Genomic DNA, 17,366 nt, shown 5'->3' on the forward strand with positions numbered 1-17,366 from the left:
AAGATAGAAAGTTGAAACTTAATACAGATTCTAGTTTTGGCCAGTTGATCCAACCTACCAAATTTCATTAGGATCGGCCGACTATATCCTATAGCTGCCATATAACTGAACGATCGGAAATGGTATTTGGTAGAAATATCAACTTTCGTATTTTTGAAGATAGAAGCTTGGGACTTTATTTTTAGATTTTTTATTGTAATGAATTTGCTTTATTATGATGTAATCATAAGGATCGGCCAACTATATCCGATGTTTGCGATATATATCCGGTTTTAACTGCAAGGGTATATAAACTTCGGCTCCGCCCGAAGTTTGCTTTTCTTTCTTGTTTTATCAACATTTTTGTCACGTTTTTTTTTTGGGAAAATTTTAACTTTTTTTCAATCACTCACCATTGTGCAAAAAATCTGTATATCGCCAAAATCCTACGTGTGTCGATAGCTGTTGATGTATAGAAACTACAGAATTTTTTTTTTTTGTTCAACATCAAAAATTAAGGATTTATTCGATATTTTTTTTCGTATTTCGCATCTAATATTATAAAACCTAATTTACCAATTTTCGAATGGTTTTTTCATTTGGCCAAAAAAATTCCAGAAAATCCGATTTTTTTCCCACTTTTACTCAGTTGTCCCCTCTTAAATAATTAAGAGAAAATAAAAAAAAATTGTTGGATTTGGTTATGTGATTATGATTTTTTGGGTGACGAAAGTCTGAGTCGTGGACATGCACTCAATTTTGCTCGCCACTGTATATTATAACTATAATATATATGTATTTGAGGTCTGCATGAATGCATTCAAAACTTGGCACTGATTGACTGAGAAAAAACATTCAGTCAATCTCGTTTTTGAAATTGTGTTAAAGCACTGAGGAGAAACTTTACTTGAGTAGAATTCAAAAAAGACTCCAATGAATTATTTCATTCTTTAACTAAGTATTATTTCAATTATTTCATTCTTTAACTTTAACTAAGTTGTAGTACTCTGGCAGTTATTGCGGGTTTGGTTTTTTCGTTTTTGTTTAATTTTAATTTCGTTTTTGATTTTAACTATTTTTAGCACAAAAAAATAAAAAGGGATGGAAATTCAATTTTAATGTAGGAATGTAGGAATTAGAGTAGGATTAGAGTTTTGTTAGATTTACAGTGTTGGTAAAGAGAAAAATTTTACATATAAATATATATTCACATATGCATATACATATTTTTATTACATAGTAAGCACATAGTAAGCTTTGATCCAAGGTCTTGTGCTCATTTCGCTTAGAGCTAAAACCAAACACCATAAACGCCGAATACAAAAATACATTGCTTTGCCATGTTTTATTTTACTCGATCTGCTATGGTTTTTAATTGACTTATTTTCTTTTTGGCTTTTGACTTTGGCTTTTTGTTGCATAGAATACAACGTGCATTCAACATTCATTCACTCAGTTCAAACTACTTCGGAGCGATGAGTTGAGTTCCAGATATGTTGAACCCAAATAACCGAAAATTTGGAATGCATACATGCATTCATGTATGCATGACTTCCAATTATAAACATAGCATGGGTATAATGCTTTGAATCGTCCCGAAGATAGCTTTCCTTTTTTTCGATTTATATATTTACGGTAGGTGTAATCTTTTACTAATAAATTATACATATGTAAATATGTATATAAATAAATACATATATAGTAAAAAACTTTTATTAGTTATTATATAATACAAGCTCTTTACTTTTCATGGGAATAATTAATATAATTAACATATTTTCAAAGATTTTTTCCCAAAGTTTAAAAATTGTTGCATAATACGACAAGATTACGTATTAATATTATGAATTAATACGCAATACGATTTATATATTTACGGTAGGTGTAATCTTTTACTAATAAATTATACATATGTAAATATGTATATAAATAAATACATATATAGTAAAAAACTTTTATTAGTTATTATATAATACAAGCTCTTTACTTTTCATGGGAATAATTAATATAATTAACATATTTTCAAAGATTTTTTCCCAAAGTTTAAAAATTGTTGCATAATACGACAAGATTACGTATTAATATTATGAATTAATACGCAATACGTATTTATTAGACCCCAACAAAAACGAATAAAAAATGGTATGGTATAGTTTACAAATTAAAAACACTTTGATATTTTTTATAATTTAAAGACATGTTAATATACCTAAAAAAAAATCTAAAGCTCATACTTATAGTATAAGTTTCATAAGACGTCGTATACAAACCTAATAAAACCTAATAAATTATAAATTATAATTTTGTAAACTTTATTGATAATTTATGACCTAAATCCAATAAAAATTGTACGTATAAACTGAAACATACTTATAGCTCTCCAAAACTCATTAATAATAAAAGGTACTTGAAAGGTAGGCTATAATCGAGTTTATCGACTATATGATACCCGGTACTCATCTCTTTTAACCACAATTTAACTAACTAACTGTTGCATACTCTTGTAGGGTTTTAAACAATTAAATCATTCCAGTAAAAAAGCATAACAAAAAGTCTATCACTCCTCTTAAAAACATCCAATAAGAAAATATTCTGACACTAACTTAATATGCATGGGTATCATATGAGCTTTGTTGCCAAATCGTATAGTTCTTCGAGATCCAAACGCTTAACAATGAATACTGGCAATCAGAATGAAAATGTTCATAACTTCTATAAAATCTAAAATCTAAAAAATAAAAAAAATTCATATGTACGGACGGACGGACTACATCGTCTCGGCTTTTGATGCTGATCAACAATATTTATATAATACTATATGCGGTATACTTTATACTTTACCCGGATGCTCTACGAATAGCGGGCATAAAAAAATAAATTAAAAACATATATTTCACAAATTTAAATCTATCTTAACTTATGATATTAACAACTTTATTTTAATCAAGAATGAATAAATAATTATTTTAATTAGAAACTTACTTGGGTTTGCAAACGGGTAAGACCACGAATCCACAGAATTTGACCAGCTCTAGGCTTCTTATCGGAATCAATGGAATCAAAACGCTCCTCACCTAAATTCATAGCATCTGTGTACTCTTCGGGATGGCCGCGACCCCATCTGAAAAGAAAATTAATTAATAAATATGCCAAAATTTACTTTTTTAGACGTAAAAGCATTAATCAGGATGTATCTTTAAGTATTGACTATGTGCCTAGATTGAATATTCTTCTTAACAGAAATACGAGTATACATACATATAAACATTTTACTTTTACTATTAAACTTAGTATTCAGATCGACCAAAACAGCTTTTCAGCCATGGGAGGGAGCAAATACCGTTTCCGATAGCTGTCTGTTTTTCAGATATAAAGAGGAATCATTTTTTTTTAAATATCATCTCGTACATTCTTAACATCCTGTTGCAAAAATATGCTATTATTGGGGGGCGAAGGATTGTTGTTTAGGAGTCTCCATCCAAATCCTCCATCTAAGACATCTGATTTAGAATATATTATATATAAATAATGGTATCGGAGAAGATTTTTTTTTCATGTTATATGCATTCACACAAATAAAATGTACCTATGTATTCTCCGAGTACTGGTTATAAACCCTACATGCGCAATCACCCATCTTCATTAACAGAATTCGGACTATTTCTTGAATCTTCTCTTTCCTGACGAGACTCATTAAAGAGGTACGACACATGTAGCTCATGGGCTTGAGATACATCGAGAAATACAGCGCTTCAATATCATCAATGTTCGAAGGCGGAGTGCATTTCTGCGGAGTAGAGATTTTAGACGAAGACGACGTCTAGCGTATTTTTAATTGATGTGTTATCATTCCGTGGGTTTTCCAACGTTGCCGGTGCTTGACGCATACGACTCTTTAACTCATTTTACTCGACACAGACTCATTTTACTCGACACAGTAGTGACTTCGTAATTTGTTTGTGGGGCTCTTCTACATCTGAAATGCAATACGATATATCAGAGGTGGGCAAAACGCACAAGTGTTTAACATGTGAGTGTGTTCGAAAGCAGCAAAAAACAATGAAAGCATTTCGTTAAATGAAAAGTTCGAATGGGCACTAAAATAGTCAATTTTATAAAAAGAGGTTGTGGCTTTTTTAAGCTCATTGAGCTAATTACGCATATGCTCATTGAGGTTAGCACTTATGCTTATCTTGAACATTTATGCAACAGTTTTTTTTTTATTTGTTTTTCCTTTGGCTACTTTTTTCCTTATCTTGGGTTACCTCAGATTTTGGTTAGCTAACTGTTATATATTTAAACTCTTTTTTTTCCCGGAGCCGCGCAAAGGAGGACGACCGCTCAGTCCCGTAGTTGCGCAGGTTTTAAGCAAAGACTCGGCGAGAATCTTATCGTTGTTGATTAAGGTTTTTTTTTTTTTTTTTTTTTTAATTTTACTCTTTTGAGATGATCAGCTTCGCGTATCACTTTTCCCTGCATTTTAACTCATAGATGTAGAATACCCATCCGAAGAACGAATGGTTGTATCGTGAAATGTCGGAAATGAACGTGGAGTGTTCGACAACCAGTGAATGGCAGGTTTTGTTGCGTGAATAGAATCTATGGGATTCACAGCTCTAAAATCACAAAAGTTGGGGTATTTTCGATCGTTCCCGGCCGTTCCGGCTTAGACCTGCATGCAAAGAAAAGAAAGGTGTGCCAAGTTTCGAGTCGAAAGCTTTAAAACTGAGAGACAAGTTCGCGTAAACAGACAGACGGACGAAAATTTATCAACTCAGGAGGTCATCCTGATCAAGAATATATATACTTTATAGGGTCGGATATATTTCTTTCACTGCGTTGCACACTTTTCATCAAAATTATAATACACATTGCAAGGGTATAACAAAAACTGAAATGTGAATTCGAGCGGATACGAAGTTGTTTGTATCCTAACCAATTCAGATCGTTCAGTTATATGACAGGTATAGGATATAGTTTGGTCGATCCTTAAACATTTAGAGTCTACAGGAAGTCCCTAACTTCTATATAAAAACAAGAAAGGAAAGCTAACTTCGGGCGGAGCCGAAGTTGATATACCCTTGCAGTTAAAACCGGATATATATCGCAAACATCAGATATAGTTGGCCGATTCTTATGATTAAATCATAATAAAACCAATAAACTACAATAAAAAATCTAAAAAAAAGGTCCCAAGCTTCTATCTTCAAAAATACGAAAATTGATATTTCTACCAAATACCATTTCCGATCGTTCAGTTATACTATAGGATACAGTCGGCCGATTCTAATGAAAATTGGTAGGTTTGATTAACTGATCAAAAATAGAATATGTACTAAGTTTCAGCTTTCTATCTTCAAAAACACAAAAGTTGGGTCATTTCCGATCGTTCAGTTATATGGCAGCTATAAGATATAGTCGGCCGATCCTTATGAAATTTGGCATGTAGCCAAAAATAGCTTTCGTGTCAAATCTCTAACTCTAAAAACACCAAAGTTATACCATTTTCGATCAATCAGTTATATGGCAGCTATAGGATATAGTCGGCCGATCCGGGCCGTTCCGACATATATACTGCGTGCAAAGGAAAGAAGGGTGTGTGCAAAGTTTCAAGTCGATAGCTTCAAAACTGAGAGACTAGTTTGCGTAGAAACGGACAGACAGACAGACGGACAGACGGACATGCTTATATCAACTCAGGAGGTGATCCTGATCAAGAATATATATACTTTATAGGGTCGGAGATGTCTCCTTCACTGCGTTGCACACTTTTGGACAAAATTATAATACCCTCTGCAAGGGTATAAAAAACGAACGTTGACATTTTCGAGCGATCATTAGTATGGCAGATATATAGTATAGTTGTTCGCTCCATTATGCCAACTCATAATGTACAATTTAAGGTTGGATCTCCAATTATCATACTTCGTAATTTGAACCCGCCCCGACTGTGAAACGGTACGCGATTAGTCATTCAAAAATTAATGAAAAACGTGATCGAAGCCGGCATTTTAAATGGAAAGTTTAGAGGTGACTAATAACACGGATTCCCATTATACTTACAGATGCGCCAATTCAATTCAAACGTATTCAGTTTCCGATTAGATTGGCATTTGCAATGACTATCAACAAATCCCAAGGTCAAACGATGTCTATTTGTGGCTTAGATTTAAGAACACCATGTTTTTCACACGGACAATTATACGTGGCATTCTCTCTAGTGGGTAAACCATCCAGTTTGTATGTGTTAGCTAAAGATGGACTAACAAAAAATATTGTTTACGCTATAGCTTTAAGGGATTGACTTGCTGAATTACGATCAAATAATAACTTAAAAATAATGTTTGCCTTATGTAATATGTACAGGGTGACAATAAATAACCCGGACAAACTTTTTTGATCATAACTTCTTAAGGAACTGTATTTGACAAAAACACAGTTACACAACTATTAAATAGGTATTGTGTTAACATATATTCAGCCGGTTTCGAAGTGGCTTCCTTGGGCTGCGATGCAGAGCCCTGAACGTTTCTGAAAATTTAGCGCAACGGGCCGCAGGTCTTCTTCCGATAATCGATCCCATTCTCGGAGCAATGATTGCTTCAGCGCCTCCAAACATATGTGGCGTTAAGCACATCCCCTGGACTCCAAAATAGACCACACACTGTAGTTCATCGGATTAAGATCTGGCGAGTAAGGTGCCCATTCACTGGATGTGATAAAGTCCGAAAAATTGGCTTTGCACCAGTCCTGAGTCAATTTGGCTCTATGGGGGGACGCTGAATCCTGTTAAAACGTCCACTCCGTATCACCGAAGTGCTGCTGGGCCCAAGAAAGCACAACAGTTTCCAAAATGTCCAGGCGGTACACTTCCTGATTGATTTTGACCCCTTGATCGATGAAAACAAGGGGTGTTTTGCCGGTGGCGCATATTCCTCCCCAAACCATTAAAGAATGCTCACATTGATGGCACTCGATTTTTGCAGAGGTACCTGGAGCTTTAGCAGACCAGCTTCTGTCATTTTGGTGATTGTGCGCCTGTTGGATGGTGAATATCTTCTCGTCCGTGAAGAGAATACGCTCGCATTTTTGACCTGCGGCGCGACGCTTTAGCTGACGGCATCTTTGGAGTCTCACGCGCTTATTGTCATCAGTAAGAAGATGCATTTTTTGGAGCTTGTAGGGCTTGTGATTAAAGCATAGTATTGAGTTGACGAAAATCCGCTGTTGAAATTCTGATAGCGATTTTGCACTTTATTCAACTACCGAGCTAGTGTGACCAAAAAAATGAAAAATAAGGTAATACTGAACAGCTGTTGTTTGTAAACAAAAAACAAATAAGCCAAAATGAATTCAAAACGATTGGATGTTGGTGTTTTGTTTATGTATTTCGCCGCTAAGGAGCTGATTAAGAAATAGAAAACTGGGTCAAAATCAAAATCAAAATCAATCACAAATCATTTCAATGCCATTTTATGGAATTAAAATGCCCCTTGTGGGTCAAATCCCATATTATGGGCTTCGTCTTGACCGCAGAAATTAATTTTAATTTGTCCTGGCGCGTCGAAAATTTTTCGGGCCGACTATTTTTTTGTTTGGTCAATTGACCCTCCATGTCACACCTATAAAAATAAATTCAAATATTTCTTTTAACACCCCGAGAGCAGCTGTTTTTTTTTTTTAATCCGGCAACACGATTAAAATCGATAATATTTTCGTCGACTCAGTACCCGCAAAATCTAGAAGGCAAAAATTTCTTCTTCTTTCCTTTTTTACACCGTTTTTTTATATGGAGTTTGACAGTTGTCACTCGTTGGACAGCGGATTTTCGTCAACTCAGTACTATGCTTAAGTTCATTTTTTGAAATCAACCGAACACTTTCTCGATTCACTCCGATTTCACGGGCTATTTTTCTGGCCGAGACTCTGCAATTCCGAGTGATCCGCTTTTTCACGATCTGGCGAACTCTGGAAGTGTTAGCGGTGCATGTTCTGCCTCGTCCGGGTCGGTCACCTTCATGGCCAAGCTCATTAAATCGCCGGGTAGCGTCAGAGACCGTTTGTTTTGGTATGCCAAGTAAACGAACAATGTCGCATTGGCGATTTCCTTGTTGAAACAGTTTTAAAATTGCACAACGATTGTTAGACATCCCGAAACAAATATCAAATTGATGGGAATCACAAAGATGTAAATATATTTGTTTCAGAAAAGTACAAGCTATCGATAAATGCAATTATTTAAGGGCTGCATCATAGCACATTTATAATAGATTGCTTCAAAGTTTATCCGGGTTATTTATTGTCACCCTGTATATTCACTCCCGGTTCACAGCGCTCCAGATGACTTTATAATACATAAGTCTAGAACTGACTAAATTTTGTACAGAAATTATAAAGTCATTTGGTGGCAAAATAACGTTTGCCGGGTCAGCTAGTAGATTTTATATAATTCTAAAAAACCATTTACAGATTTTCCGATTAATCAGGTATGTATATGCCAGCTACGGCATGTAGTCGGTCGATCCCACAATTCCCGGTTAGCCCAATAGCCGATTACACAGGCCGACAATTTTTATTTTTTTTGTTTCCTTCACGCATAATTTCAACTGCTTCATGACCTTCAGACTCCACTAAACCAGTCCAGAACAGTTTTCTCGGTACACCTATTGATCAAAAATCAAGTTGATCAAAGTTTGCCATATATTGCATTTTAGCCGTGTAATTGCGTTGACCATCATTGTTGATAATTATCCCAGTTTTTATACCCTTGCAGAGGGTATTATAATTTTGTCCAAAAGTGTGCAACGCAGTGAAGGAGATATCTCCGACCCTTATATATTCTTGATCAGGATCACCTCCTGAGTTGATATGAGCATGTCCGTCTGTACGTCTGTCTGTCCGTCTGTCTGTCCGTTTCTACGCGAACTAGTCTCTCAGTTTTAAAGCTATCGTCTTGAAACTTTGCACACACCCTTCTTTCCTTTGCACGCAGTATATAAGTCGGAACGGCCGGGATCGGCCGACTATATCCTATAGCTGCCATATAACTGATTGATCGGAAATGGTATAACTTTGGTGTTTTTAGAGTTAGAGAGTTCAAATTTGACATGAGAGCTATTTTTGGCAAAATATTACGACATGCCAAATTTCATAAGGATCGGCCGACTATATCCTATAGCTGCCATATAACTGAACGATCGGAAATGACCCAACTTTCGTGTTTTTGAAGATAGAAAGCTGGAATTTAATACAGATTCTATTTTTGGTCAGTTGATCCAACCTACCAAATTTCATAAGGATCGGCCGCCTATATCCTATAGCTGCCATATAACTGAACGATCGGAAATGACCCAACTTTCGTGTTTTTGAAGATAGAAAGATGGAACTTGGTACAGATTCTATTCTATATTCCGGTTTTAACTGCAAGGGTATATCAACTTCGGCTCCGCCCGAAGTTAGCTTTCCTTTCTTGTTAAAATAACATCTAGTATAAGCACAAACTCTAAAACTCACATTTTTTTTCTGAATAACTTTCCTAATATTTAGTGATTGCACGCGCTCGCATAGGCATGCGGTTCGCCACAATAAACAGTGATTTGGATTATAGCGCCGATACTCAAACAAAAAACACCTCTGCTGTAAGAATCAATAGATGGTTTCAGGGTTGAATTGGGAAATCGGACAATTTTTTGCGAACAAATGATTCAAATATGTAGATCTTCTATTATTCATTGCCGTCTTTTATTTTTAAATTTATTTGGGTGTATAAATATTACTTAAAAATTATTTTTGTTCAAATTGGATCAATATCCTGACCTGTCAAACGCACTAGAAGAATTTTTACTAATTTAATTATATTGCCAGTCCAGACCCGGTTAACATCGAAATCTTCCTCCGCAACTCGAGGCTGAAAGCTGCCACCAAAGCTGGCACCATTCAAAGCTGCCACCATAGTGCCATTTCCCGTCCCCAGCGCAATAATGGCACCTTTAGGTGCAGTAGAGAAAGACAAGCCTCCAGCGGCTAGTGAAAAGAATTCCAATTACGTGGAGAAGAAATGCCACCAAAGAGCCAATACCCCTAAACCGGTGGGGCTCATCCCATTGCACTCGCTGCTCATTTGTTTTTGCTCATGCATACCGAGTTGTGTGTGACTGCTTACGCCATAAGGTTCCGTTGCTCACGCCATAAGCTTCGTTGGTCCCAGCATAAGGGTAATTACAATAACAATTTTTCGTGTTTCCCTATTCTTCTCAATCGTACTAATCCGAATGAATTTTGTTGTTGGAGTGCCGAAAACTTTTCACTGCAAGAAATTCATTCTTGTTTTTGTTTCTGCCAAAATGGCCGACCTGAAGCGATGAATTTGTTCTTCGCCGATCATTTTTATACCCTTGCAGAGGGTATTATAATTTTGGTCAAAAGTGTGCAACGCAGTGAAGGAGACATCTCCGACCCTATAAAGTATATATATTCTTGATCAGGATCACCTCCTGAGTTGATATGAGCATGTCCGTCTGTCCGTCTGTCTGTCCGTTTCTACGCAAACTAGTCTCTCAGTTTTAAAGCTATCGTCTTGAAACTTTGCACACACCCTTCTTTCCTTTGCACGCAGTATATAAGTCGGAACGGCCCGGATCGGCCGACTATATCCTATAGCTGCCATATAACTGATTGATCGGAAATGGTATAACTTTGGTGTTTTTAAAGTTAGAGAGTTAAAATTTTAGGTGAGAGCTATTTTTGGCAAAATAATACGACATGCTAAATTTCGTAAGGATCGGCCGACTATATCCTATAGCTGCCATATAACTGAACGATCGGAAATGACCCAACTTTAACCCAACTCGTGTTTTTGAAGATAGAAAGCTAGAACTTGGTACAGATTATATATTTGGTCAGTTGATCCGACCTACCAAATTTCATTAGGATCGGCCGACTATATCCTATAGCTGCCATATAACTGAACGATCGGAAATGGTACTTGGTAGAAATATCAACTTTCGTATTTTTGAAGATAGAAGTTTGGGACTTTTTTTAGATTTTGTATTGTAAAAAACTGGATTACATATTCCTATTGCCATAAGGATCGGCCAACTATATCCGATGTTTGCGATATATATCCGGTTTTAACTGCAAGGGTATATAAACTTCGGCTCCGCCCGAAGTTAGCTTTCCTTTCTTGTTTTTTAGGTAAGAAGCTCTGCATATTTGTCACAGTAATAAACTGTTGTAGGGCCTTTTTTTTAATGGCTGTATATCTTTATAGATTTTAACTAACAATTGTGTTTGCGTTTTGTGGAGAATAACTTTCTAATGGCACAGCGTTGCAAAAGAGTAAGAACGGGAAATTAACTACAAAAGTGTCCTTGTTGTCATACAATTAACAATTTTTGCTCATTTTTGCTCCTTTTTGCTAAATTTTCGTTTATCCAGGCACATATGTGTTTGGTCACGGGGCTCTTCTTGCAATTTGGGAAAGCAACAAACGCTCGCGAGAAGGCTTGGAGACTTACATCTTCGACAAATTGAATGGCGATCATCAAATCGAAACAATAAACCAAACGATATTAAATAAAATTACTAACTTTATTAATTACATTAACAAACATTTGCCACGATGCTGCCGAAACAAAGCGATTTAGACAAAAACACGCCATGTGGCTAGCCGGCAATATGACTATAGGACTTTCTAATATAAATGAATCCCCACAGAAGAAAGGTGGTCGTCCGAAATTGACATATGAAGCTGCTGGTAAACGACTCAAAATAAAGCTGGCATCTGAACTTGCGAAAAAAAATCAAAATTCAACCCCTTTGTGTGTAGTAACATTTCTGCCAGAAAATCAACTGAAAACGAAGTTATAAAAAAACTAATAGAACTGGATTGCTGGCTCCGAGTCCAATAACTTCTGAAAAGGCATTCGATTTTTTTTATGGAAAATGGGTTTGCTAAGCAGCAATACATAAATTTAAAACAACTTAGTAAACAACATGGCTGCGATATTTACCCGTCTTATTCCAAAATAACCGAGGAGAAATTAAAATGTATACCTGCTGGAATATCATGCACCGAAAATGAAGCAAAAGTTTCCTTGAAAAACTTATTGAACCTTACTGCTTCAAGAATATTACAGATGCAAAAGGAAGTTTGTGAAATACTTTCAGATTTTACTCAGTGAACTCTTATTTTTAGCTATGGGTTTGATTAGTCTACTGGTCACAGTTTATACAAACAAAAATTAAGCATCGCAGAGTCTCAATCTTTAGATGATTCTCTATTTGTTACATCAATTATTCCCATAAAAATGAAAGATCAAAAACAAAGAGTCATTTGGTTAAATAAATCGCCTCAGTCCATACGATTTTGCCGTCCTCTAAAAATAGCATACTTAAAGGAAACAACGTCTCTTATATTAGAAGAAAAAGAAAACATGGACAATCAGATTAAAAACCTGGATTTATACGAGCATGCTATTCAATCGAATGAAATTTTTGTAAAATTCTAGAGTTTATTAGACAATTGAATCATTGAAAAATCAATTGTTTCTGTTGGCTCCTTAGCAGAAAGTGCATCAGAAGCAAGACACAAACTTTTCAAGGCTGACCGAAAAAATCATGCCAGAAAATGTAGCCGGATTGACAATATGTCAGATGTCTATCACAGAGCTATGGATTCGTCTGATTCATTACTGTCTAGTTCTTGGTTGACAAAAACCAACAGGATGCCTCTGCCAGGAGAGGTTGTCGATCTTTTGGATTCGCCAATCATATCCCCAGGTGTTGGCCACAAAGACGGAAGTACATCCCGTATAAACGTAGAAGACAAGATGAAGAAAATGGCAACGATGATGTAAGTGACACTTTTGAAGTCGAATTAGAAGAAAAGGTACCGGACGATATTGAAAACTAAAATGCAAGGATAAGAGTAAGTTACAATTTTTGAGTTATTAAAAAAATGTAATCCAATTTTTTTCAGTGTTCGTAAAATTTAACAATGGATTCGAAATACGTAACAGAATTTAACTTTATTTTTCTATGATGTAATACCAAATGTGATTCAAATTATAATTTTTAATAATTTCTTAAATAAAAGTGAATTTTTAACCACTGTGCGGTAGAAAAATTAAAGAAAAAAAACAAAAATAAAAACTTTGTTTTAGTTTAAATAATACAACACAAAAAGTTTCAAGTCAATATCTTATAAACTAGAGTTTATGCACCAAAAACGGGATTTTTGTCCATAGTGTAATGTATTGGTGATTTTTTGCATTGGTATGGGAGTTCCCTCTCCCGTATGCTGAGCTTGGGCACCACTGCTCTAAAGGGTCAGAGGATTGGCTGAAGAAGATGGAGTGGGCCAAAATAAACGTTCCATGCAAAGGAGCCCAAAAAAGAGCCACCACAACCCAAGTGTAAGCGCTCCCAAGACGTGCCAGGTTTTGCAGAGAATGCAAAAAGCCGCATACTCTTAGGACCAGTTGACGGAAACCACCCTTATGGCAGGATACCTCGAGACAAGAGATTAGTGGAACGCTCACGGATAGCTAAAATTCGGATTCAGTTCGGTCATCATTATAGGTGTACAGATCCGTAGCTAAGATGACAGAGGTACTGGCCTAAGAGATTGAAGCTTCAGACGCCGAAGATTGGAATAAAGTAAGCTAAGGATTGCTAAACTACGAACCCCTCTTTGTTGAGCTGCATGGCAGTTAGTCGAATGAACAACACATCACCAACGACGAAGAGGACTAAGTCCACACCACTGTGACTTTATTTAGCAAATTTAGCAGATGCGGATTCTTCAAATAAACCTCCACCACTATAAGGAAGCCTCGGCTGCTCTCTTGATCCATTTGGCTGAGCGTTGAGCCGACATCGTCCTGGTCAAAAAACCCTGGTTGGAAGGTGGAAGGGTCTTTGGACTAGGAATCAAGGAATACATGGTGCTAGCAGTCAAAACAGAATATATAACTAGAGCCTGCATTCTTGTTCCGTACTTACAGTGACGCAGACAACACGGCAGCGACCGTGTAAAACTTTAATTAGAGTACTGCCGGCAGAAGAGCTAGTGGAAAAGCTAGCAGAAATCAGCGAGAAGATCAAGATGGGCCTACTAATAGTATGCAACTGCAACGCTCAAGACCTCGGTAAGACCCTTTTTAACTTAAAACTTAGGTCAAAACTGTTCCTCTGCATCAAGAATTTTTTTTCAACCATAGAGACATCCTTAATTTTCAAAAAAAGTTGTTCAAAACCCCAGGAAAAATAACTGGACCAAATATTCCAAAACCCTTGAAAAGAACACCGCACCACAACTACAAGACCATCCGCAAAACTTAAAAAGTCTGATCGTTCTGGTGCAACCATTTCCCCAAAAAACAAAACAAAAATAGCAAATTAAAAGAAAAAGCGAAGAAAAGAGCACTTCCAAAAGCAAAACCAATAAAACGAATTAAGCCCCCTGGTGCTTCTCAGAACCAGAACGCTGGACTGACTACAAGGCCTCCCTGGCCATATATAAGATAACCATTCGTAAAGCGAAGCGCTTCTCTTGGAACTCTTTCAACTCAGACATAGAAAATCCATTCCAAATCAAACTATCCTAAAAAAAAAGATGGCGCCTGGACTAACACGAGTGAGCCTAGCACGAATCTCTGCTGCTGGACTTCCCCGGATGCTCTCCACAATCAGGAAGTCCATCAGACGATAGCGTCCCTCCCACAATTTTTAATCCAAGCTTTGACCAGAAAACTCTACACTGGGCAATACACGGCTTAAAACCGTACGATTCTGCTGGTCCCTACGAAAAAATAGCCGCGCAAATCCAACATGTGGTCGAAATCGCCATGAACTGGATCTTGAACATTTTCAAAAGATAATTCTTCCTGGGAAAACTTATACAGCCATGACTCAGTCACGTATGGGACACCAAATGATGTTTGAACACCAATTGTGTTTATACTCTCATACGACACCAAATGACTTTAGACCAATAGGTCTATCATCCTTTTTGCTTAAGACCCTTTTGCTTAAGTCGGTAACCAGCCTCCTCCTAAGAACCTCTCTTAGCCAAACCCAAAACCTCTCTTATCTGCAGAAATGCTTTCGATTCTATGCAAGATGAAAGACGGGGCTGAAAAGTAGTGGCGTACGAGGACGAAGTGGCAATTACACAGCCACACAAAAAAAAAATATTTTTTCGGGTCTGGAGGACAGACCATGTTTTTTATATGTTTTCGGGGTCGCTGAATCCGAATCCGAGGTCCAAAAAACCCCAGCACGTCAGGGTTCTGACATAACCTTAAAAAAAAAATATATTGGATTCCGTGGGTCAGACCATGTTTTTTATATGTTTTCAGGGTCGCTGAATCCGAATTCGAGGTCTAAAAAACTCCAGAATGTCAGGGTTACGACATAACCTCAAAAACTTGATAAAATTTTTATTTTCCGAGCGACCCCAAAAACATATGGTAAACATGATCTGAGCCCAGAACTCGGAAATAAAAATTTTAGCAAGTTTTTGAGGTTATGTCGTAACCCTGAAATTCTGGAGTTTTTTAGACCTCGGATTCGGATTCAGCGACCCTGAAAACATATAATAAACATGGTCTGACCCACGGACTCCAATATAATTTTGTATGAGGTTTTTTGAGATTATGTCAGAACCCTGACGTGCTGGGGTTTTTTGGACCTCGGTTTCGGATTCAGCAACCCCGAAAACATATAAAAAACATGGTCTGACCTCCAGACCCGAAAAAATATTTTTTTTTGTGTGGCTGTGTTATTTTTACAGAAAAAAATCCTATTCCAACGGTGAAGTAAAAATATTCAGTGACAGCCAGTGACGGCTATCAAATCATTCGTATCGATCTCAAGCAACTCAAAAACAGTCAGCCTGTAGATCATCTCCTCACGAGATGGCACAACAGAATAACATTAGCCTCATTTAGCTTGATCGTATAGGCACTACCACACAGCCCCAGTCCGAAATGGAGTATACTAGTATTTCCATAGCCTTATACAAACTTCGACCACTAAAAATACAGCATATAGACAACCCATTTCATACAACGAAAATGGCTGCGAAAATTTCTTGCGACAGGCCCCAGAGCTTAATGTCTTTTTTACGCTCATCGTTCGTTCGTCTTACGCTCATATTCTCATTGAATGTTTTTTGTTTCTCAGTCTCTGAAAGGAGCGCGATGAAGAAGGTTGGACTGCGCTTCGATTGATCTTTGTATGTATGCGAGTCACACATTTACAAACATGGGTGCATATGTGCGTGCGATTTCGTTTCGAAGCCAGCGCAATTTTTGATTTGTCTAACTTTTCAGGATTGCTACCCTAACCAAATTCGGGTATTCGTTATTTGGTGTAATGACTAAAGAAATTATATTAAATTTTTAATATTTTAGCATACATTTTAAATTTATTTAGGAATAAGATTAGGTGTTAGGAATAAAGTGTTTTGTATACATATATTTTTACGAATCATTAAAAATCAATATACTGAGAAAGGAACAGGGTATATTTCAGTCGACATCACTTAAAACGCCGATTGCTTTTAAGTTTTTGTTGTGAATTGTGCTTTCATACCCTACCGATTAATGATTTTTAGGGAAGTGAGCAGACACAAATCTTTACTTTGCCTTTTTTCAGTCTGTTTTTATGCATTTTTTAAAATTGAGTTTGTAGTTATTTTCTTATTTAGTCAACTTTAATATAAAATTAAAAATACTAATTTAAAAAAAGGTACCAACATATTCCAAAAATTTTCTTTGCTACAATTTGTTGAAAACATTAATTAAAAATAAAGAAATGTATTTTTTAAAATTTTTGAATCATACATTTATTAAATGAAGAAGAAACTCATAGCTAGTGTCCCAAAAAGAAATTTTATTTTTTGCTGTCCGGTCCTTAAACTGGAGGACTGGAGCTTTTTTGTTTATACTGTGTGTGTTTATACTGTTTATACAGTGCGGCATAGCTAGGGCAAAGAATTTTCCCCGAATTTAAATTTAAGTTAAGTTTATTTAAGTAGAATTAAGTAATTAAATTAAAGTTTACACCACACTTATGCAAACTCAAGGGTTATCCCTTAGGGGGTAACAATTATGGGGTATTGGGGAACAATTTTGTAACTCATTTTACATTTACCTCCCAAAATTTGATGGTCTTAAAAAATGAATTGTATTCGACAGTATGCTACAGTAACTATGCAACATCTACGAGTACACTATGAGAATAAATAATTTATGCTCCCTAGGATTTAAGCAATTTAAAAATTCCAATGAGGCTTACTTATTATTAGATATAAACAAGAAAGGAACGCTTCGGCCGGAGCCAAAATTGATATACCCTTGCAGTTAAGATCGGATATACAT

General features: G+C 36.2%; 1 protein-coding gene across 7 annotated transcripts in view; it reads right to left on the reverse strand.

Moving 5' to 3' along the window:
- PMCA (plasma membrane calcium-transporting ATPase 3) overlaps positions 1 to 17,366 on the reverse strand; it is a 138,575-nt gene that overhangs the window by 62,658 nt on the left and 58,551 nt on the right. For all 7 annotated transcript variants that reach the window (XM_043213482.2, XM_043213484.2, XM_043213481.2 and 4 more), the window contains one exon: positions 2,962 to 3,100. In XM_043213482.2, the coding sequence (XP_043069417.1) occupies positions 2,962 to 3,100 (139 nt within the window). The remainder of the gene's footprint in view (positions 1 to 2,961; positions 3,101 to 17,366) is intronic.

This window comes from Drosophila bipectinata, chromosome 4 (genome assembly GCF_030179905.1).
Source record: "Drosophila bipectinata strain 14024-0381.07 chromosome 4, DbipHiC1v2, whole genome shotgun sequence".
Classification (NCBI taxonomy): Eukaryota; Metazoa; Arthropoda; class Insecta; order Diptera; family Drosophilidae; genus Drosophila; species Drosophila bipectinata.